The sequence below is a fragment of the Oncorhynchus kisutch genome, linkage group LG22 (assembly GCF_002021735.2).
Source record: "Oncorhynchus kisutch isolate 150728-3 linkage group LG22, Okis_V2, whole genome shotgun sequence".
NCBI classification, from domain to species: domain Eukaryota; kingdom Metazoa; phylum Chordata; class Actinopteri; order Salmoniformes; family Salmonidae; genus Oncorhynchus; species Oncorhynchus kisutch.
The window spans coordinates 18,136,989-18,159,443 of record NC_034195.2 but is presented as its reverse complement, the minus strand read 5'-3'; the positions used below and the strand labels follow the sequence as shown (position 1 = coordinate 18,159,443).

At 44.7% G+C, this 22,455-nt stretch overlaps 1 protein-coding gene across 11 annotated transcripts in view; it reads left to right on the top strand.

Moving 5' to 3' along the window:
- The window catches only part of LOC109866918 (SRSF protein kinase 2), a 65,438-nt gene that overhangs the window by 29,896 nt on the left and 13,087 nt on the right, over nt 1–22,455 (top strand). For 10 of the 11 annotated variants that reach the window (XM_031801239.1, XM_031801242.1, XM_031801234.1 and 7 more), the window contains 6 exons: nt 18,728–18,879; nt 19,856–19,964; nt 20,419–20,506; nt 20,624–20,711; nt 21,331–21,437; nt 22,117–22,282. In XM_031801239.1, coding sequence (XP_031657099.1) covers nt 18,728–18,879; nt 19,856–19,964; nt 20,419–20,506; nt 20,624–20,711; nt 21,331–21,437; nt 22,117–22,282 — 710 coding nt within the window. Of the gene's footprint in view, nt 1–3,106; nt 3,253–18,727; nt 18,880–19,855; nt 19,965–20,418; nt 20,507–20,623; nt 20,712–21,330; nt 21,438–22,116; nt 22,283–22,455 lie in introns of all 11 variants that reach the window. The other variant, XM_031801233.1, reaches the window with a different exon arrangement.

The following is a 22,455-nucleotide window of genomic DNA, read 5'->3' as shown; positions in this document are numbered from 1 at the left end:
TCCCCCTTCTTCTGCTGCACTTGAATAAAATGACTTGCGTGTGTGTGTTTAGGTCTGATAGTACACTGTGTCCCTGTTCACTCAATATGTTTACATGCAAGCATGCAATGGTTTCCTCTGGGACCAACCATTTACCCTCTCTCTCTCTCTCTCTCTCTCTCTCTCTCTCTATATATATATATATATATATATATATTTATATATATATATATATATATATATATATATCCCTCTCTCTCCCTCTCTCTCCCTCTCTCTCTCTCTCTCTCTCTCTCTCTCTCTCTCTCTCTCTCTCTCTCTCTCATATCTCTCTCTCTCTCATATCTCTCTCTCCCTCTCTCTCTCATATCTCTCTCTCTCTCTCTCTATATCTCTCTGTCTATATATATATATATATATATATATATATCTCTCTCTCTATATCTCTCTCTCTCTCTATCTCTCTCTCGCTATATATATAAATATATATATCTCTCTCTCTCTCTATATATATATATATATATATATATCTATATATATATATATATATATATATATCCCTATATATATATCCCTCTCTCTCTCTCTCTCTCTCCCTCTCTCTCTCTCTCTCTCTCTCTCTCTCTCTCTCTCTCTCTCTCGTTCTCCACCTGTCCTTCTTTAGTTTCCCCGTCTTCTTTTCTCTCTGTCATCCGGTGTTTGTTTCCAACTGAGCGGGTTTCTGTTACTTCCAGTGGAACTTGATCTGGTCCAGTAACCCCAGTCAGACAGTCAGTCCCAATGACAGGCTGGTCTGGAGGAAGAGGACCACCACGACTTAACTAGCTGACTCACTGACTGAAACCTGTATGTCTGGTCGTTACAGTATATGCAACTGCTGTGTCATTTCCACTATATACTATATATAAGTATTAGTGTTAGGAGTATCACATCTAACAATCAGATATAATATTACTGATAGGTATGGATGGTAACATACTGTACTTTGTACCTCCAAGTTAACATACCATTGTAAATGAACTTTGCAGAGAAAGGGAAAGGGAAATGGAGGGGGGGAGGGACGGAACCATCCAGAGAGTGACTCAGGAAATGTCGATTTAGGAGGAGAGGAGAGGAGGAATGTGGCACAATGATTGCCTTGGAACAGAGATGTCCTGATGGGGGGCTTTAAAGAGAGATGGAGAAAGAGACAGATAGTGGAACATAGAGAGATAGTGGACAGAGAGAGAGAGACAGACAGTGCAACAGAGAGAGAGACAGATAGTCGAACAGAGGAGAGAGACAGATAGTTACCAAGCCCTGCAATTACTAAGCCCTGCAATGCCAAGAGCTGAGCAAAGAAAAAAAGAATCCCCTCATCCAGCTGGTCCTGGGGTTCTACTGTTCTACTAACACACTGAAGCCTCAGGACCAGAACATCCAATCAATCAGAATAAACCAAATTACAACACAGTCAAAACAAAACTACATTGCTTATTGGGAAACACAAGCACAAAGCAAAATGCAGTGCTATCTGACCCTAAATCGACAGTACACCGTGGCTAACTATTTGACCATGGTTGCTGATCAAAACCTTGACAAAGTACAGGCTCAATGAGCACAGCCTTGCCATTGAGAAGGGTAGACACAGGAAAACCCGGCTCCCTGTAGAGGAAATGCTGTGCAACTACTGTTCAACAGCAGAACCTGAGACAGAGCTGCATTTCCTGACAAAATGTAAATAATATACAACAATTAGAGAGTGTCATGTCCCCAAATTTGAAACCCTTATTTAAGACCTCTCTGATGAGAATAGGCTACCCGTCCTGTTGGGGGAGGATGCAGAGAGCTGTGGGTTGGCAGCGCACTACATTGCTGCCTGCATAAGATGAGGGACCGTGTCTGACAGACCAAACAACCTCTCCACTATACTGCTATTGTTCAATGGTTATTTTGACCATTGGTTATTGTTGTTACTGTTGTCCTGTTGACAATTTTGATCATTATTATTTTAATATTGTAAATATCCAAAGTAAGCTTTGGCAAAGACAGAGAGCGAGAGAAAGATAGTGGAACAGAGAGAGAGAAAGAGAGCCAGATAGTGGAGAGAGAGGGACATCATAAGAGAGAGATGAAGAGAGCTAGACAAAGATAGAGGGACAGAGGGAGAGAGAGAGGGCCCTCTGAAGATTAGCAGTGCAGGGGTAAACTCTGGGTCACCAGAGGCTTAATCTCTGCTGATATAGCTGCTGCTGAATTAAAGTACTGGAATGATAATGGTCTGCTTGTTTGTTTACATGTGTGTCGGCTTGTGGGTCTTTGATTGTCTGCCTGTGTGTATGCGAGTGCTCTTGTGTGTGTGTGTGTGTGTGTGTGTGTGTGTGTGTGTGTGTGTGTGTGTGTGTGTGTGTGTGTTGTACCGTCCCAGGTGGCGTGGCTGTAAATGCCCAGCATGACCGCCTACTATAAATCTCTTAGTTCCTGCTGCCCCCTGGCACACACACACACACACATACTCCCGTCCCTGCCAGAGCCCCACAGGCTGGCCAGACACACACAGAGTAGGTACAGAGCCCCTACATGGTGGAACAACTGGCCTAGACCTTTCATCTCTACTCCTACCCTTCAGTATTACTCATCTCCATCTAAGATAGCCAGTTCATTTCATAGGTAACCTAATCATCCCCAGCTTCCAATTGGCTCATTCATCCCTCATCCCCCCTGTAACTATTCCCCGGGTCGTTGCTGTAAATGAGAATGTGTTCTCAGTCAACTTACCTGGTAAAATAAGGGTAAAAAATGAATAATTTTAAAAAGGACATTATTGTCCTTGGTAGTTTATCGCGTGTAGCGTATTTGCATAATTTGTGTTTGTGTGTACCTGAGTCCGTGTTGTGTTTGTTTGGGTGTTTGTGTGGGTTTAGTTGTGTGTTGGTGGTGTGTGTGTGTGTGTGTGTGCCTCTGTGCGTGCATTCGCATGTGTGTGGGTGTGCGAATGTGTGTGGCTACATGAGGTCCAATGCATGGTAGGCAGGGCCATTAGCAGCTAGGTGAGAGAGCACCATGTGACTGGGCTTGGAATTCTGGGCCTGGCCCTCTCTGCTTGGCCAGCACAGTGTTTGTCACACACACATCGTCTTCTCCTCAGCTCGACCACATCTGAGAGGACTGCCCCGTCTGACGGTCCGTGTGTGTCCATCCATCCTTCTCTATGGATCGTAGTCCATCTAGGCCCAAGTCTTGGGGCCTGGCTATGAGCGTGCTGAGGCTACGACACAGAGCCTTCAAGAACAGGTAGATGAAGAGGGAGGGAGGGGCGACATTAGATGATTGGTATGTCTCTGTGGGAGAGAGGGCTGACTATCTGAGCTCTCATCTAATATCTGAATATTCGAAATACATGTGTTTATTATATATATATTATATATTTTTTTAAATTATATATATATTTTTAACATGAGCACTGCTTCGCAAGGGAGAGAGGCTGGTACTCTTACTGCTGCAGCTGTGGAGGGGGCGGTATGTGAGATGGGAGCGAGCCGAGCAGACAGAGGGAGAGAGAGAGATGGAGTAATGCCAGCTATAGCTAGCTAGGCTAATTGAGGCCAAATGCTGCCCTTTCTCCCCAACCCCATTCCAATAAATCAACAACCTAGCTATTGCTTGCTCATTGTAGCCTACTCCATCTCATTTCGATAACTTTTAATTTCGTGAAGCCTCCCAAGTGGCCATGTGGTCTAAGGCTTAAGCTGCTTAAGAAAGAAAAAAGAAGTTCATAAGATAATTTGTAAGTGCAATTCCTCAACAATTTCTTAAGATGTGATGGATTTCTTACAAACTCCTCAAATATTTTCTTACGAACTTCTTAAGATGTGTGTTGCTAGGCAACTGAATTAGCTAGCTATCTAGCTAGCAATGACAATCACGTTAGCATATTTCTTACTGAGATTACTGTTCTAAAACACGTTCTTGGGTTTAAAATTATGAATACATTCAGATTAAGTCTGTGAGTGAATTCAACATGTTCAATGGCTTTCATGAGTTTTTTCTCTCACTGCCCTGAAATTAAGACAAAGGTTTAGTTAGCTATCTTGGAATTCAAGAACATTTCCAAGAAATGTATTTTCAAAAATCGAATTTCTTCTTAAGAAATAGTGCAAGAGAATTTCCACTAACCTTTTTTGAGGAATAGCAACTTGGCTTAACTTTCGTCTTAAGTCTATAGTTAAGGGAACAAATGTCAGTTAAGAAGAAATGTCTACTTAAGAAGGTTTTGTGAATCCGGCCCCAGGCTCTGTCGCAGCCGGCCAAGGAGACCAATGGGACGGCGCACAATTGACCCCGCGTCGTCCGGGTTAGGGGAGGGTTTGGCCGATAGGGATGTCCTTGTCCCATCACGCTCTAGCGACTCCTGTGGCGGGCCGGGCAGTCGGTGTTTCCTCCGACTGGTTCCCGGGTTAAGCGGGCATTGTGTCAAGAAGCAGTGGGGCTTGGTTGGGTCGTGTTTCGGAGGACACATGGAACTCAACCTTCGCCTCTCCCGAGTCTGTATGGGAGTTGCACTGATGAGACAAGCCTGGGGAGAAAAAAGGGCTAAAAGTCCATCTTGCATTGCGATATTGAATGCTCACTCATCTTGCTATACATAAAGCTACCGGTGGATACTGGTCTTTTTATGTGGCACATGTCCTAAAAACAAAATTGGAAAGTTTGTTGTTTTATTAAATTAATCATTTTAAATGCCATGGTATATCCTTGTAGTACGTAACAGTGTCACATGGATATTTTAATACATTTTAGAAAAAACCTTTTCAGTGTTAAAACATGTCAACAACAAAAAATCTCCTCTAAAATGAATACTCACACTAGTATTCGAATACTAACATCAGTTCAAATATTCAAATAACCTTGCACATCCCTAGAGTGTAGTGTAGGCGTAGTGTGTGTGTGTGCGTGCCTGCCTGCACTTGTTTGTGGAGGATGCTGAAACCGTGTGACAATCCAAATGAAAAAACACACTCACAACGGGATAACATCTAAACAACGTTGTATTTAGATGTCAGGGGGTTGATGTTGCCTCAACATATTTACTATGACATCCTGAAAACAGCCTAAACCCTCACACAAAACACTTCAACAACATTCAATGGTCAGATGTTTACCTTTTGTACAACCATAATGCAGAGTGTAAACACCTAGGGGAGGTAATTGTGTTGTGTATAGAATTCAGATGCAGTAAGAGCAGCCCAGGCTGTGTGCTTCTATACAGTGTGTTTCTATACAGTGTGTTTCTCTTTCAGAGCTAGCATGCAACAGTCTTCCTCCTCTTATCAGCTTGGGAGTAATTGTCCTCCATAATGGCCATGGCTCCCTTTGACATCACTGGGTGAATATGGATGTGAATACACTGTTTGAGTGGTTGAAGGATACAGTACTTAGTGGTAGTCTGTAGCTAGATATGTACTGTTTGAAGTGGTTGAAGGATACAGTACTTAGTGGTATTCTGTAGCTAGATATGTACTGTTTGAAGTGGTTGAAGGATACAGTACTTAGTGGTATTCTGTAGCTAGCTATGTACTGTTTGAGTGGTTGAAGGATACAGTACTTAGTGGTAGTCTGTAGCTAGATATGTACTGTTTGAGTGGTTGAAGGATACAGTACTTAGTGGTATTCTGTAGCTAGATATGTACTGTTTGAAGTGGTTGAAGGATACAGTACTTAGTGGTATTCTGTAGCTAGATATATACTGTTTGGGGATGTGTCTTGATATGTGCAAGAATGCAGCTATTATACTGCAACTCTTCAGGGTTGTTTGTGGTCACATCACAGCCAAGGTGAATGGCGTGATGTTCAGAAATGCATACACACACGCACATGAACAAGTAAGTACAAATTCACACACACAATCTCTGTAGTAAACATCACAGACACACAAACGCATCTTGGCTCTTGTGTCAGTAGAGGAGAGTCAGGCCTCTGACATAACTGCACACCCAGCATAAACACAATGTGCCTCGCGGCACTTTTGTATGCGAGTGCTCTTGTGTGTGTGTGTGTGTGTGTGTGTGTGTGTGTGTGTGTGTGTGTGCGTGTGTGTGTGTGTGTGTGTGTGTGTGTGTGTGTGTGTGTGTGTGTGTGTGAGCTGTGACATGGGCCAGTGACAGTGGAACAGGCTGTGACGTCAGTGAGAAGTAGTACGCCAGCTAGCAAGCCATTTTTCTTAATGCAAATGTTATTCAAAAGAAAAGTCAAGCACTTCTAGGGAAGTGGCTGACTGTGCCGTTGAGTGACAGTGCCAGTGTGTATGGGGTCTTGTGTACATGTGTACTGTACATGTGTACTGGTGTGTTTCTGTATTAACATGTGTGGGTAGTTGGGTCCCTTTGCATTTTATACAGTTTGCATGCTTTTTAGTCTGCTTTGTATGTGTTTTATGTGTGCTTGGATGCATGTTTTTGTGTTTGCTTGCTTGGGTGTATGTTGTTGTGTGTAGTAGTGTGTAGTAGAGGTCGACCGATTATGATTTTTCAATGCTGATACCGATTATTGGAGGACCAAAAAAGCCGATACCGATTAATCGGCTGATTTTTATTTGTTTATTTGTAATAATGACAATTACAACAATACTGAATGAACACTTATTTTAACTTAATATAATACATCAATAAATTCAATTTAGCCTCAAATAAATAATGAAACGTGTTCAATTTGGTTTAAATGCAAAAACAAAGTGTTGGAAAAGTGCAATATGTGCCATGTATAAAAGCTAACGTTTGACTTCCTTGCTCAGAGCATGAGAACATATGAAAGCTGGTGGTTCCTTTTAACATGAGTCTTCAATATTCCCAGGTAAGAAGTTTTAGGTTGTAGTTATTATAGGAATTATAGGACTATTTCCCTCTATACCATTTGTATTTCATTAACCTTTGACTATTGGATGTTCTTATAGGCACTTTAGTATTGCCAGTGTAACAGTATAGCTTACGTCCCTCTCCTCGCTCCTCCCTGGGCTCGAACCAGCAACACAACGACAACAGCCACCCTCGAAGCAGCGTTACCCATGCAGAGCAAGGAAAACAACCACTCCAAGGCTCAGAGCGAGTGATGCTATTAGCGCGCGCTAACTAGCTAGCCATTTCACTTCGGTTACACCAGCCTCATCTCGGGAGTTGATAGGCTTGAAGTCATAAACAGTGCAATGCTTGACGCACAACGAAGAGCTGCTGGCAAAACGCACTAAAGTGCTGTTTGAATGAATGTTTATGCTCCTGCTTCTGCCTACCACCGCTCAGTCAGATACTTAGATACTTGTATGGTCAGTCAGATTATATGCAACACAGGACACGCTAGATAATATCTAGTAATATCATCAACCATCAACCAACTAGTGATTATGATTGATTGATTGTTTTTGATAAGATACGTTTAATGCAAGCTAGCAACTTACCTTGGCTTACTGCATTCGCGTAACAGGCAGTCTCATTGTGGAGTGCACAAGGACTAGTTAACTGTAAGGTTGCAAGACTGGAACACCCTAGCTGACAAGGTGAAAATCTGTCGTTCTGCATCTGAACAATGCAGTTAACCCACCGTTCCTAGGCCATCATTGAAAGTAAGAATGTGTTCTTAACTGACTTGCCTAGTTAAATAAAGAGCGCAATGCTGTTAAACCTTTAAGTAAAGGTGTAAAAAAAAGGTGTCCAAAAATACTGATTTCCGATTGTTATGAAAACTTGAAATCGGCCCTAATTAATCGGCCATTCCGATTAATCGGTCGACCTCTAATGTGTAGGTCAGTGTAGTGCAGCATGTAGTACAGTATTCATTTGCTTCCCATGGGAAATTAGTCAAACAGTCAAATCAGCATCTATTGACTGTTATAAACAGGGTGGTTCAAGCCCTGAATGCTGATTGGCTGACAGCCATGGTGTATCAGACCATATACCACAGGTATGACAAAACATTTATTTTTACTGCTCTAATTATGTTGGTAACCAGTTTATAATAACAATAAGGCACCTCTGGGGTTTGTGATTTTTTTTGTCCGATATACCACTGCTAAGGGCTGTGTCCAGGCATTGTTTTGTGCCTAAGAACAGCCCTTAGCCGTGGTATATTGGCCGTATACCACACCTCCTTGGGCCTTATTGCTTAATTATACAACGGGTAGGTTTATTCCTGAATGCTGATTGGTTAAAACTGCATTCCAGCCGGTGTCTATTCCACAAGTTACCACCGGCTATATCTATGACATTAAAATACCTATTTACTCTGTTCCATCTGACTGCGCAATCCACTGTCTCATCAGCCCAGGCAGGGAAGTTCTAAACTTGATCTCCACTATAAAAAGCATCTAGACATTATCTCACATTTCTTTTAGGCTAACATTTAGTTTTCAATAGCGGAGATTTGTATAAACCTTGCTGTCTGTCTCTCCGACATCTTTCAACATTGTTTCAATATTCAAATTCTATCTCCAAATGTCCCATAGTAATGAACGTGTCGGGACGAGACAGGCAGGCAGGCAGGCAGCTTTTCACAGCCAGTCGAAATCATGAATCAGCATAATTTTTATGGATGTATACAAAGAAGTACTAAAAGAAAACATATAAAACTAAATAAATTACAGCTAGTTTGCAGTCTTTCCAGATTCAGTTTGAAGTGATTGTGTTAGCTGTACTGCTGGCTAGCTCCTCTGAACAAGTGTCCTGACGAGAGAGCACATTTTCTATGCCAGGAGAAATCTCGCATCATTAGCTCATTGTTATGGGTGTATCCAAATAAATGTCACTAGAAAACAGCTAAAACAAATGCAAATGCAGCTACTTTGCTGTTATTTCTGTCTGCACTGTTTGATGTGACTGTAAGTTAGCCGTAGTTGGCTAGCTAGCAAGCAAGGGATAAGAAAGTTGCCAGCCAATGGAACATTTAGAACGAACGACTGGGATACAAAACCATAGATACAAAACAAAAAGACTGAACAACTGGGTCGTGTCTCTGGCAACCGAAACCAATAGAACGAACGAGCAGCCGGCCTGGGTAGCAACCCTAGATTTGTGTCGGGACTATATCTCATGGAAGTATTAATAATCACTACTCTGGACGGTTCTGACTTAGAATTTGTGGACAACTACAAAAACCTAGGTCTCTGGTTAGACTGTAAACTCTCCTTCCAGACTCACATTAAGCATCGCCAATCCAAAATTAAATCTAGAATCGGCTTCCTATTTCGCAACAAAGCCTCCCCTCATGCTGCTAAACATACCCTCGTAAAACTGACTATCCTACCGATCCTCGACTTCAGCGATGTCATTTACAAAATTGCCTCCAAAGCTCTACTCAACAAATTGGATGCGGTCTATCACAGTGCCATCCATTTTGTCACCAAAGCCCCATATACTACTCACCATTGCGACCTGTACGCTCTCATTGGCTGGCCCTCACTTCATACTCGTCGCCAAACCCACTGGCTCCGGGTCATCTACAAGTCTCTGCTAGGTAAACCCCCGCCTTATCTCAGCTCACTGGTCACCATAGCAGCACCCACCCGTAGCACGCGCTCCAGCAGGTATATGTCACTAGTCACCCACAAAGCTAATTCCTCCTTTGGCCGCCTTTCCTTCCAGTTCTCTGCTGCCAATGAATGGAACAAACTGCAAAAATCACTGAAGCTAGAGACTCATATCTCCCTCACTAGCTTTAAGCACCAGCTGTCAGTGCAGCTCACAGATCACTGCACCTGTACATAGCTCATCTGTAAATAGCCCATCCAACTCCCTCATCCCCATACTGTATTTATTTATTTATCTTGCTCCTTTGCACCCCAGTATCTCTACTTGCACAATCATCTTCTTCACATCAATCACTCCAGTGTTTAATTGGTATATTGTAATTACTTCGCCACCCTGGCCTATTTATTGCCTTTACCTCCCTTATCTTACCTCATTTGCACACATTGAATATAGACTTTTTCTACTGTATTATTGACTGTATGTTTGTTTATTCGATGTGTAACTCTGTGTTGTTGTATGAGTCAAACTGCTTTGCTTTATTCTTAGCCAGGTCGCAGTTGTAAATGAGAACTTGTTCTCAACTTGCCTACCTGGTTAAATAAAGGTGAAATAAAAAATAAATTAATACATTTATCAAAAGAATGTTTGTAATGAAAATATGCTAATTATTATTTTAATATGTTGGTATAAAAGGGATAATGCCCTCGAAGCCGGTGAAAAGCTGCATTGTCAGACATGCTTTTAAGTTATGTATCCAGTAGGTCCCTCAGGTCCTCTGGCACTGGCCTTTTAACTATCCCAAAGCCTGGGACCAAGAGGCATGGAGAGGTAGCCTTTAGTTACTATGCCCCTAGCTTTTGGAATAGCCGGCCAAAACTGTGGACATATTTAAAAGAGATCTTAAAACTCGTCTTTTTATCTGGGTTTTTTTTTTCTTTCAGTTTTTCTTGTTGTTTTTTGTTTTTTTTATCCTCATGTTTGTTGTGTAGTAAATATTTGTTTTTATTTTCATTGTTTTTTATTTGTTTATTTCCTTCATCAGTGTCTGAAATGTTCTATATAAATAAAGCTTGATTTGATGATACCCTCTGTAGTACCTTGCGGTCCGATGCCAAGCAGTTGCCATACCAAGTGCAGCGAGTCAAGATGCTCCCAATGGTGCAGCTGAATAACTTTTTGAGGATCTGAGGGCCCATGCCAAATCTTTTCAGCCTCCTGAGCGTGAAGAGGCGTTGTCGTGCCCTCTTCACGACTGTGTTGTTGTGTTTGGACCATTATAGATCCTTAGTGATGTGAATGTGGACGGGGGTGTACTCGGCCCTCCGTTTCCTGTAGTCTACGATCAGCTCCTTTGTCTTGCTGACGTTGAGGTAGAGGTTGTTGTCCTGGCACCACAGTGGCCGGTGTCTGACCTCCTCCCTATAGCTGTCTCATCATTGTCGGTGATCAGGACTACCACCGTTGTGTCGTCTGCAATCTTAACAGCTGGTGCTCTCATGCATGGTTCAGTGTTGAATTAAACAGAGGTTACTGTAATAGCGACGTTGGTGTGTTTAGTTGGTTAGTGGAACTGTAGTATAATGATTTTGCACAGAATATGTTACAGCGCCAATGCCGGGCTGAATTTTTCTTAATGTATTGTACACATAGAGATCCAAAATGGTGAGTTAGGTGTGTGGACAGTAATGTATTTCACTACAGAGCTGTACTTGCCAATATATGGTCATGTTTTGTACAGATACCTGTAGACTCAGATACATATTTGTGTGGTAGGTGAGTGGTAATGCACAGATTCATCATGGCGGGTATGGATAGTGTGGGGGCAGTGCTGCGTGACGTCAGGCAGGCAGGCTGTAGACTGAAATAGCAGTGAGATCTCACTTCCCTGTCATGTGCAGAGCAGCAGACATACCGGAGGAGAGGAGCAAATGAGTCAGCTTGCCTGACCTGCTGCTGGAAGAGACTGATATGGATGGAGATGGAGAGAGAGAGAGGGGGATGATGATGGATCAGGGAAAGAGAGAGTGGTAGCCTATTTATTACCAGGGGGATGAGATGGTGTTTTGGTTCTGACTGAGAAAGGCTGGTGCTCACTGTTTAGTCATTGAAGCCTCGCTGAGTGGACAGTCGAGTTGCTAAGTAATGGCTGTTGCCTAGGTGATAATGCACCTCATTTATCAATGACTCACCGCAATGACAGGCAGCTGAATTTGTAAAAAAATAAGTATTCATACAGCTACAGTAGCCTATGTCTGTCTTACTTAATAGTACTCCGTTTTTCTCAATTTATCACTGAGGTGACAGCAACATTCCATAACGGATCCATCACTAAGTTGACTGGCAGGCATCAAAATGTAACCCATAGAGATCCTATAATTGACAGAATTATAGGGTCTGTGTTACCGATAGAATCCATATTCCTTATTTCTATGGTATTACCTACTAGATGACAACAGTGTGTTCAGTAACCAACAGGTCTCTGTTTCCCAGGTGAAGTGGTTTAACCCCTAGGTGACCTCTGCCTAGAGGTACCAGGATGTACCAGGATGAGTCAGACATGGTGATAGCAGGCCTAATCAATAGGTTACCTAGGTGACAGTGGAGTTCCATCGCTATTAAATGTGTTTCCTTGGTGACAGTCAATGCTCAGTATTCAGCACGTCACTTTGGTGCGAGGTAATCAATATGTTGCCTGTAGGGGCCGGTAGTGTTAAGTAATCAATATGTGAAGATGTTTTTTAAGGATAGATTTTATTGAGTGAACAGGGGTATACTGTGGTTGTTGTATCTGAAATGAAGAGGAGGAGGAGGGGGGGGGGGGGGGGGGCAACTCAATGTTAGGAAGGTTTTCCTAATGTTTGTTATACTCAGTGTATTTGGAAGGAACTCATGGTGTATACAGTATAACCATATCTCCATAGAACTGCATAGGTTTTCACAGACACAGAATTAGGGATTTGGAGCTGACAGACAAAGACGACAGCTTCTTAGCTATTCTCATGTCTTTCTCCCCCATTTAGCAGGGAAATGAATGATTAACAACGTTTAATCATTTTCCTGAATTAGAACAGAGGCCTTGGGGATAGGAGTATCACTGTGCTCTGCTCTGAAACACTGACAAGTGATTTACCTAAACTACCGGTACATTCAGTGTGCCGTTCATCTACCTTTATTTCATGTATCTTCCCTGGACACTGTGTTCTCTCTCTCTCTCTCTCTCTCTCTCTCTCTTTTTTGTCTTTTCTACTCTCCAACCTCCATGTCTCTCAGCTACTATTCCTTTCATATGTATTTTTAAATTTTTATTTAGCCCTAATTTGAAAAGCTAAGTTGACTGAGAACACATTCTCCTTTGCAGCAGCGACCCGGGGAATAGTTATAGGGGAGAGGAGGGGGAATGAATGAGCCAATTGGAAGCTGGGGATGATTAGGCGGCCATGATGGTATGAGGGCCAGATTGGGAATTTCATATAAGTGTATAAGTGAACATACTATATTCTCTCTAAAGATCAAAACATGTTTTTACACGTGAATTTGTGAGACGGTTACCTCCCCATAATCATGACATGCTTTGATAGGGATGGGCTTTGGAAATGCACTGCAGGGACTCTAAATGCCTTTGGAGGGTGGGACAGTGGAAGTGTGTGTGTGTGTGTGTGTGTGTGTGTGTGTGTGTGTGTGTGTGTGTGTGTGTGTGTGTGTGTGTGTGTGTGCGTGCGTGCGTGCGTGCGTGCGTGCGTGCGTGCGTGCGTGTGTGCGTGCGTGTTTTCGTGGAGAGTTAGAGAGAACAGGCTCTTCAGTACTGTGTGTTTGTCTTTGTGCAGTTTGCAAATGATTCATTCTTTTTGAACAACTCTTTTTACTGGCTCGAGAGTCGTGATTCGTTTTTCTGAGGGACCCGTTCATTTTAGTCGTTTGTTTGACCTGCTGACTGGCCGCAATGAATTCTACAGCAGGATTTAGACACGCTCATCCGGCTCAGTGGCTCCGGAGACGTGCTCTGATCACAAACTGTCTATCATGTGTGGACAGAAAAATAGATTGTGAGCACAGAGAAGACAAATACATGTTTAGAACTGATAATTGATTGAATGACGCAATAATGAATGCAATGATTATTCAACATTATCTGTGGACACCTTTTGTAGAACCAAAACAAACGCATGCCTCTGCTGAATACTTGAGAACTAATCATTTGGGGGAGCAGCTGCACTTCGATATTGTGCTCATCTCCCTCGCGGCAGTCAAGCAGAGAGCATTCCGCCAAGAGTCGCTCACAATCTAGTTTGGTTGCGGCCGCAATTAGGCTAGACCTCGTCTGAAAGCTAGCAAGAAATCATCTTATTTGTATCCCTAGCCATCATAAATGTACATTGTTTGAAGTGCACTTTTTTAAGTCTCATTACCAAATGGCAATGACAATAAGCCCCTTATGGTGAACGAGAGGCATGTAGAATCATGATAGTTTCTAGTTTTTAGTTCATTGTTCGCCGGTAGAGGGTCATGCATGCTCTGGGCATTGCTGAATCAAATTAACGAAAGGAGCCAACAGATTAGTTGTTTGTGAGTGAGTTGAGTTCTGGGCATGTCCACACACACACAAAAAGGTGTTTCAGGGTGGAAAATGCATCCCACTCTAATTTACCATGTCTGAGAGAGAGTCCTGTCTGGATCCGCTAAACACACACACACACACACACACACACACACACACACACACACACACACACACACACACACACACACACACACACACACACACACAGGACATTCCACAGAGCACCGGGCAGGACTCTTGCACCCACGCTACCCTGAGGTGGGACAGTGCTTACACACACATCTCTGTTACCATGTAGAGTGCATTCAGAAAGTATTCAGACCCCTTTGACTTTTCCAAATTTTGTTACATTACAGCCTTATTATAAAATGTATTAAATTGTTTTTTTCCCCTCATCAATCCACACACAATACCTCATCATGACAAAGCAAAAACAGGTTTAAAAATGTTTTGCAAATGTAAAGAAGAAAAAAAATGATATAACATTTACATAAGTATTCAGACCCTTTACTCAGTACTTTGTTGAAGCACCTTTGGCAGCGATTACAGCCGCGAGTCTTCTTCGGTATGATGCTACAAGCTTGGCACACCTGTATTTGGGGAGTTTCTCCCATTCTTCTCTGCAGATCCTCTCAAACTCTGTCAGGTTTGATGGGAAGCGTTGCTGCACAGCTATTTTCAGGTCTCTGATGTTTGATCGGGTTCAAGTCCGGGCTCTGGCTGGGCCACTCACGGACATTCAGAAACTTATCCCAAAGCAACTGATGCGTTGTCTTGGCTGTGTGGTTAGGGTCGTTGTCATGTTGAAAGGTGAACCTTCACCCCAGTCTGAGGTCTTGAGCGCTCTGGAGCAGGTTTTCATCAAGGATCTCTCTGTACTTTGCTCCATTCATCTTTCCCTCGATCCAGACTAGTCTCCTACTCCCTGTCGCTGAAAACTACCCCACAGCATGATGCTACCACCACCATGCTTCACCATAGGGATGGTGCCAGGTTTCCTCCAGATGTGACGCTTTGCATTCAGGCCAAAGAGTTCAATCTTGGTTTCATCAGACCAGAGAATCTTGTTTCTCATGGTCTGAGAGTCCTTTAGGTGCCTTTTGGCAATCTCCAAGCGGGCTGTCATGTGCCTTTTAATGAGGAGTGGCTTCCGTCTACCATAAAGGCCTGATTGGTGGAGTGCTGCAGAGATGGTTGTCTTTCGGGAAGGTTCTCCCATCTCCACAGTTGAACTCTGGATTTCTTTCAGAGTGACCATCGGGTTCTTGGTCACCTCCGATTGAGGCCTTTCTCCCCGGATTGCTCAGTTTGGCCGTGTGGCCAGCTCTATGAAGAGTCTTGGTAGTTCCAATATTGGCCACTGTGTTCTTGGGGACCTTCAATGCTGTAGACATGTTTTGGTACCCTTCCCCAGATCGGTGCCTCGACACAATCCTGTTTCGGAGCTCTATGGACAATTCCTTCGACCTCATGGCTTGGTTTTTGCTCTGACATGCACTGTCAACTGTGGGACCTTATATAGACAGGCGGGTGCCTTTCCAAATCATGTCCAATCACTTGAATTTACCACGAGTGGACTCCAATCAAGTTGTAGAAACATCTCAAGGATGATCAATGGATACAGGATGAACCTGAGCTCAATTTCAAATCTTATAGCAAAAGGTCTGAATACTTATGTAAATATTTTAGGTTTTTATTTTTAATACATTTGCAAAATTGACAAATCCTGTTTTTGCTTTTTCATTATGGGGTATTGTGTGTAGATTTATGAGGAGGATTAAAAAATATATATATATATATATTTTAGAATAAGTCTGTCACATAACAAAATGTGGAAAAGGGGAAGGGGTCTGAATACTCTTGAACGCGCTGTATGTACACACTATACACACTCCCATTGTAACCTGCAACCACAATACCGCTCTCTCACCCTGTGGGTTCTTGTGCTGTAATTACACTGCTTATACCAATGTGACAGTCAAGCATCTAGAAAACCAACAGCCGCAAAACAGAACCGTTAATGCATTCATCCTGAGGAGAAAGTAGCTAGTCGTATTCTCCTGCTGCTGTGTCAGCTGGCTGCAAACTGGTCTGGTATGTCTGCGATGAGGACAATGGCTGCCAGTGATTAGCTTTGTTAGCTGCTGACCTTGCGGCCCAAAAGGCACGCTATTCCCTACATAGTGCACTACTGTAGATGGGGTCTGGCCAAAGGTGCTATTGGGACACAGCCCTAAGGTTTAGTTGTTATTGGTAATCTCCGGGGATATCCATGCATTCAGAAACACTCTGGTTCCGTTGTTGCTGTTATGTGTATGAGTGCATGGTGACAGTGGTGCAGGGTGTGATAAACACACACCCACACGCACGTGAGCTAGGATATGAAGTGTTCCCTGCAGCCTCTGGTATGTATATTTTCAATATGACTAAACACACACATTTTCATGCGCTAGTACACACATGCACGTCCACAGACACTGGAGTGGGCTGATTGCTGCTGTAGTGGGCTCAGAGTTATTGTGGCTAAGTGTGTGTGTATGGCAGGCTCAAGCATTAAAGCGCTAAGCCTTTGGAAGTGATCTATGATACAGTACGTGACTGGTTTGGTTAAGGAGCATCTTGCTGCAAGGGCACACAGATCTAAGCATGGAGTGTGTGTGTGTGTGTGTGCGTACATAGCCTATGTGTGTGTGTGTGTCTCTCTGTCTCTGTGCGTGCATGTGTGTGCGCAAGTATAGAGGAATCTCAATGCTAAGTGTTTGTGTTATCCTTCCCAGACGGCTGTGCTTCTTTAGACGTTAGAGGAGCCTTGCTTTGTCCTAGCTGCCACGTTAACTCTTCAAGGCGTGGATTCTCCCTGCTCCACAGTTTCTATGGCAACGCACCGACCGCGAGGCTCCACGGTGTGCCTGTGAACGGGATTTATCACAGTGTGTGTGTGTGTGTGTGTGTGTGTGTGTGTGCGCGTGTGTTTGTTTGTGTTTGCTTCTTACTCAAGCGTTTGATTGTATTTCCGATATTTTTTGCTGAAGCTATTAGCCAGGCACTGACACAGTTCACACTATTTATTTAGCATTAATAACTCACACCCATACAGCTATTACGGAGGACGCCGCCGAAATAGCAACGTTCAAAGATAGTAAAACAACGTCTTGTGCTTCTGACTCATCTGAGTCTGATATTGAACAATGCTTTTTATGTTAATGTCAAGTCACCTCATCATGTACTCTGATGTTTCTGGTGGTGTCAGCATTGATGCTTTGGAACTGATTGCCAGACGCTTAACATACAGGAGCTAATACTGAATAGTGTATTGAATAGAAAGCAGCACATCCACTCAGGCTGGTAAGAGAAGCCACACACTGTCTTATTGATGAGATGCTAAGCCCTTAAAAATACAGCATACTTTTTTTAAGGGCATTAGTTCAAGTTCCAGTCCTTACAGATCTGAGAACACTAAGGGGCTAGGGGAAGGGATAGGGGCTAGGGGAAGGGATAGGGGAAGGGATAGGGGCTAGGGGAAGGGATAGGGGAAGGGATAGGGGAAGGGATAGGGGCTAGGGGAAGGGATAGGGGCTAGGGGAAGGGATAGGGGAAGGGATAGGGGCTAGGGGAAGGGATAGGGGCTAGGGGAAGGGATAGGGGAAGGGATAGGGGCTAGGGGAAGGGATAGGGGAAGGGATAGGGGAAGGGATAGGGGCTAGGGGAAGGGATAGGGGCTAGGGGAAGGGATAGGGGAAGGGATAGGGGCTAGGGGAAGGGATAGAGGCTAGGGGAAGGGATAGGGGCTAGGGGAAGGGATAGGGGCTAGGGAAGGGATAGAGGCTAGGGGAAGGGATAGGGGCTAGGGGAAGGGATAGGGGCTAGGGGAAGGGATAGGGAAAGGGGCTAGGGGAAGGGATAGGGGAAGGGATAGGGGCTAGGGGAAGGGATAGAGGCTAGGGGAAGGGATAGGGGCTAGGGGAAGGGATAAGGGCTAGGGGAAGGGATAAGGGCTAGGGGAAGGGATAAGGGCTAGGGGAAGGGATAGAGGCTAGGGGAAGGGATAGAGGCTAGGGGAAGAGATAGGGGCTAGGGGAAGGGATAGGGGCTAGGGGAAGGGATAGGGGCTAAGGGAAGGGATAGAGGCTAGGGGAAGGGATAGAGACTAGGGGAAGGGATAGAGGCTAGGGGAAGGGATAGAGGCTAGGGGAAGGGATAGGGGCTAGGGGAAGGGATAGAGGCTAGGGGAAGGGATAGGGGCTAGGGGAAGGGATAGGAGCTAGGGGAAGGGATAGAGGCTAGGGGAAGGGATAGAGGCTAGGGGAAGGGATAGAGGCTAGGGGAAGGGATAGAGGCTAGGGGAAGGGATAGGGGCTAGGGGAAGGGATAGGGGCTAGGGGAAGGGATAGAGGCTAGGGGAAGGGATAGAGGCTAGGGGAAGGGATAGAGGCTAGGGGAAGGGATAGGGGCTAGGGGAAGGGATAGAGGCTAGGGGAAGGGATAGAGGCTAGGGGAAGGGATAGAGGCTAGGGGAAGGGATAGAGGCTAGGAGAAGGGATAGATGCTAGGGGAAGGGCTCTGAGATGGAATCAGGTCTTAAAGTGAAATGGCATCCAGCTATGAATGTCTGTTTGACCGCAGTGATGATTGTAATTGTTGTGAGTACACAAACCAATTCAGGTTGTAACAGTTCTCTCTTCCTCTCTCTCTCCGTCAGGCCTGAGACCCAGCAAAAAGCCCCAGTGTCTGCCCCCCCTCTCCCGCCGCCCCCTCCACCCCCTCCTGAGCCGGCCGTCCCACCAGAGCCAGAGGAGGAGATCCTAGGCTCTGACGATGAGGAGCAGGAGGACCCCGCAGACTACTGCAAAGGTGGAGACACACACACACACACACACACCTATGACAATCACACACATCACTCGTCTCCTTCCCCTTTCTCTCTACCTTTTGGACTCTCTCACTCACTGACTCACACACACGCGCACACACACGCAGGCATACACACATGCCCGCATACAACCCCCCCTCCCCAGACACATAGCTGTTACCCCATACCCCAATACACTTAAGCCCGTATCTTGTTCTCCTCTCTCGCTCTCTCGCTCCCTCTCTTTCTCTCTCTCTCTCTCTCTCTCTCTCTCTCTCTCTCTCTCTCTCTCTCTCTCTCTCTCTCTCTCTCTCTCTCTTTCTCTCCCACTTACTCTGTCTCTCTCTTTCTCTCTCTCTCTCTCTCGCTCTCTCTTTCTCTCCCTCTTACTCTATCTCCTTTATCTTCCCTGGGTTATAATGTAATTTGTAGCAGTGTGACTCTTGCCAGCAACTCTGTATGCTTGGCACCAGCACCAAGGCTCAAGGTTGTTGTCTGTGCCAAGAGGGAGTGGCCTCTTCACGGAAGAGACACATAGCTCTAAGGAACTGGGGAGACTCTTCTCCCATAGGGTTTACGTCTGTCTATCTCTCCATCGCTCTTCCCCTCTTTCTCTCATTCGTCCTCTATATCCCTCTCCCACAGGGTTTCACGGGATTGGCTGAAGACTGAAGATGCTGTCGCTGTGTCTCTCTTCCTCTAGCCTCCTCTCATTTTCTCTGTTTTAATCCACCCCCCCACCCCCACTAATGGCATCATTTCAGATTGTCTCAAAGTATCAGTATCCGGATTGTCTAGATCCACTTTAACAGTCTCTCTTCCTCTCTCTCTTCCTCTCTCTCTTCCTCTCTCTCGCTCTCTCTCTCGCTCTCTCTCTCTCTCGCTCTCTCTCGCTCTCTCCATCTCTTCCTCTCTCTTTCTCTCTCTCTCCATCTCTTCCTCTCTCTCTCTTCCTCTCTCTCTTTCTCTCTCTCTCAGGTGGATACCATCCGGTGAAGATAGGGGACTTGTTCAACGGGAGGTACCACGTAATACGCAAGCTGGGCTGGGGTCACTTCTCCACCGTGTGGCTGTGCTGGGACATCCAGTGAGTCACACACACACACACACACACACACACACACACACACACACACACACACACACACACACACACACACACACACACACACACACACACACACACACACACACACACACACACACACACACACACACACACACACACACACACACACACATAGCAGTAGCAGCTGCAGTGTGATAACACATAGTGCCAAAGTGTTAACAGTATTAGTGTCAGAATATCACCTTTCACTAGGTTACATCACACAGCTGGCCCATATACTCACTTCACCCCAATTCAATCACTTACACAGTAAACCCCCCCCCCCCCCTCCTGCAGGTTCAGTCATAATGTATTTGCTATGAAACCATTACCAGTAAGCATCATTGGTTCACGTCCAGTGTTGAATAGCTAGCTCCTTTGTAGTCAATAATGTTAAGGATGACACTGTATGTGACACTGTTTGCTGTTTCAGGGTGAAGAACTTTGTGGCGATGAAGGTGGTGAAGAGTGCTCAGCACTACACAGAGACAGCCCTGGATGAGATCAAACTGCTCAGATGTGTGAGTAGGGGACTCTGGGTCATCAAAATGTGTGTGTGGGACGTGTGTGTGTGTGTGTTTCCCCATGTGTTTCTCACACCTCTCTCTCACACACCCTCCGTCCTCATCCCTCTCCAGGTGAGAGAGAGTGACCCCTCTGACCAAAACAAAGAGATGGTGGTTCAGCTGATAGACGACTTCAAGATCTCTGGAATTAACGGAATACGTATCCTTATCAGCAGAGGGTGTGTATGTGTGTCAGGGTTTCCGTTAGCTAGTAATAGCCGGCTTTTGGCCGATAAAAAAAATTGAAAAGCCGATAAATAGAATTGCTGCCTGCCAATTGTCCTGGAAAAGAAGAAAGAATCCCATTGCAAAATAATGCTTTTTAGCATATTCATTGATTTAAAAAAATACCAGTCGATGTAAATACGTTTGACTGGTCATGCTTATTGGTCTATAGGGCAATTTGCATAATTGAGTGGAATTAAATTGGCGTGCGGGTACAGTGTATTTGTTATGCACCTTGTTTATCGCACGCGTACAGATGCAGAGCCTTTGAGCGTAAAATCTGTCAGGCAGCTCCAGAGCTGCTGCTACAGCATCTCATACCGCGAATGGAAATGCAACAGAAGGCTTCATCAGTGCGTTACACACCGCATTTTGATAACATATACTTAACTGTTTGAAGCCTGAACATTTTACTACATATAATATAGTAATGTGTGTGTGTATTCATGAGTGCAGAAACATGCAGAAAACAGTGCAGAAACGTTCTGTTTGTTACCTATGACTTCCTCTATGTGCATTATAAAGCCGTGGTCCTCCTTGACCAGCGGTCACAGATGTGTGTATGGTGTTTGAGGTTCTGGGGCACCACCTTCTAAAATGGATCATCAAGTCCAACTACCAGGGTCTTCCTCTACCCTGTGTCAAGAGTATTATCAAACAGGTATGCCACACACACACACGCGCACACACACACACACACACACACACACACACACAAATGTTCACCAACACCTGAACACACATCCTCATCAATATCCTTTCACACATACACTCCCTACACACACACATTCACACGTCACATTCACTTCCATCAACACTCTTTATTAGCACCATCAGAGAGGAACGCTAGGGATTTCCCCAGCCAGAGGCAGTACCTCAGGCCAGGCCAGGGTAGTACATGTTGTTGACTTCTCAAGGCCTTCACAGGCATTTCCCCTTCCCCCTTAAGAGCAGAGCAGCATGTGGACTGAACTTGTGGACTGAACTTATCCCCTCATCTCTGCTGCTGCTCACGCAACTAAGCCGCTGCTTCTCCTACTTGAAAGGCCCACTGAGGATGAATAGAAACTGTTCTCAACTTCAATGCAAAGCGCCTGAAAACAAACATGGGCAACAGTGCAACCCCCCCCCTCCCGCCACACACACACACACACACACACACACGCAAGCACGTGTAAACAACAAACAGAAAAACAACAGCAGCCTTGTCCCAAATGGAAGATGACTAAGATGAAAGGAATGGTTCATTTAGCATTGCATCGGTGCGTGTTTAATCTGGGATGGGTTTGTTTTTGTGTGTGTGTGTGCGTTTGGGCACGCTTGTGTTCCTGTGTGTGTAGGTTCTGCAGGGCTTGGACTACCTACACAGCAAGTGTAAGATCGTCCACACGGACATCAAGCCGGAGAACATCCTGATGTGTGTGGACGATGCGTTTGTCCGCCGCATGGCCGTGGAGGCAACAGAATGGCAGAAGGCCGGGGCGCCCCCACCCTCTGGATCAGCAGGTAGGGTACAGACCAGTGGGCACTGCCCACCTCCCCTCACTCTCTCTCTCTGTAGAATTAAATATCAGAATAATTATAACCCAAAATCACAGTTTCTTTCTAAACCATCTGGCAAACTTTGAAGGTGAACTATCCCTTTAAGCTAATGTATATACAAATATCAGTGATGGGAA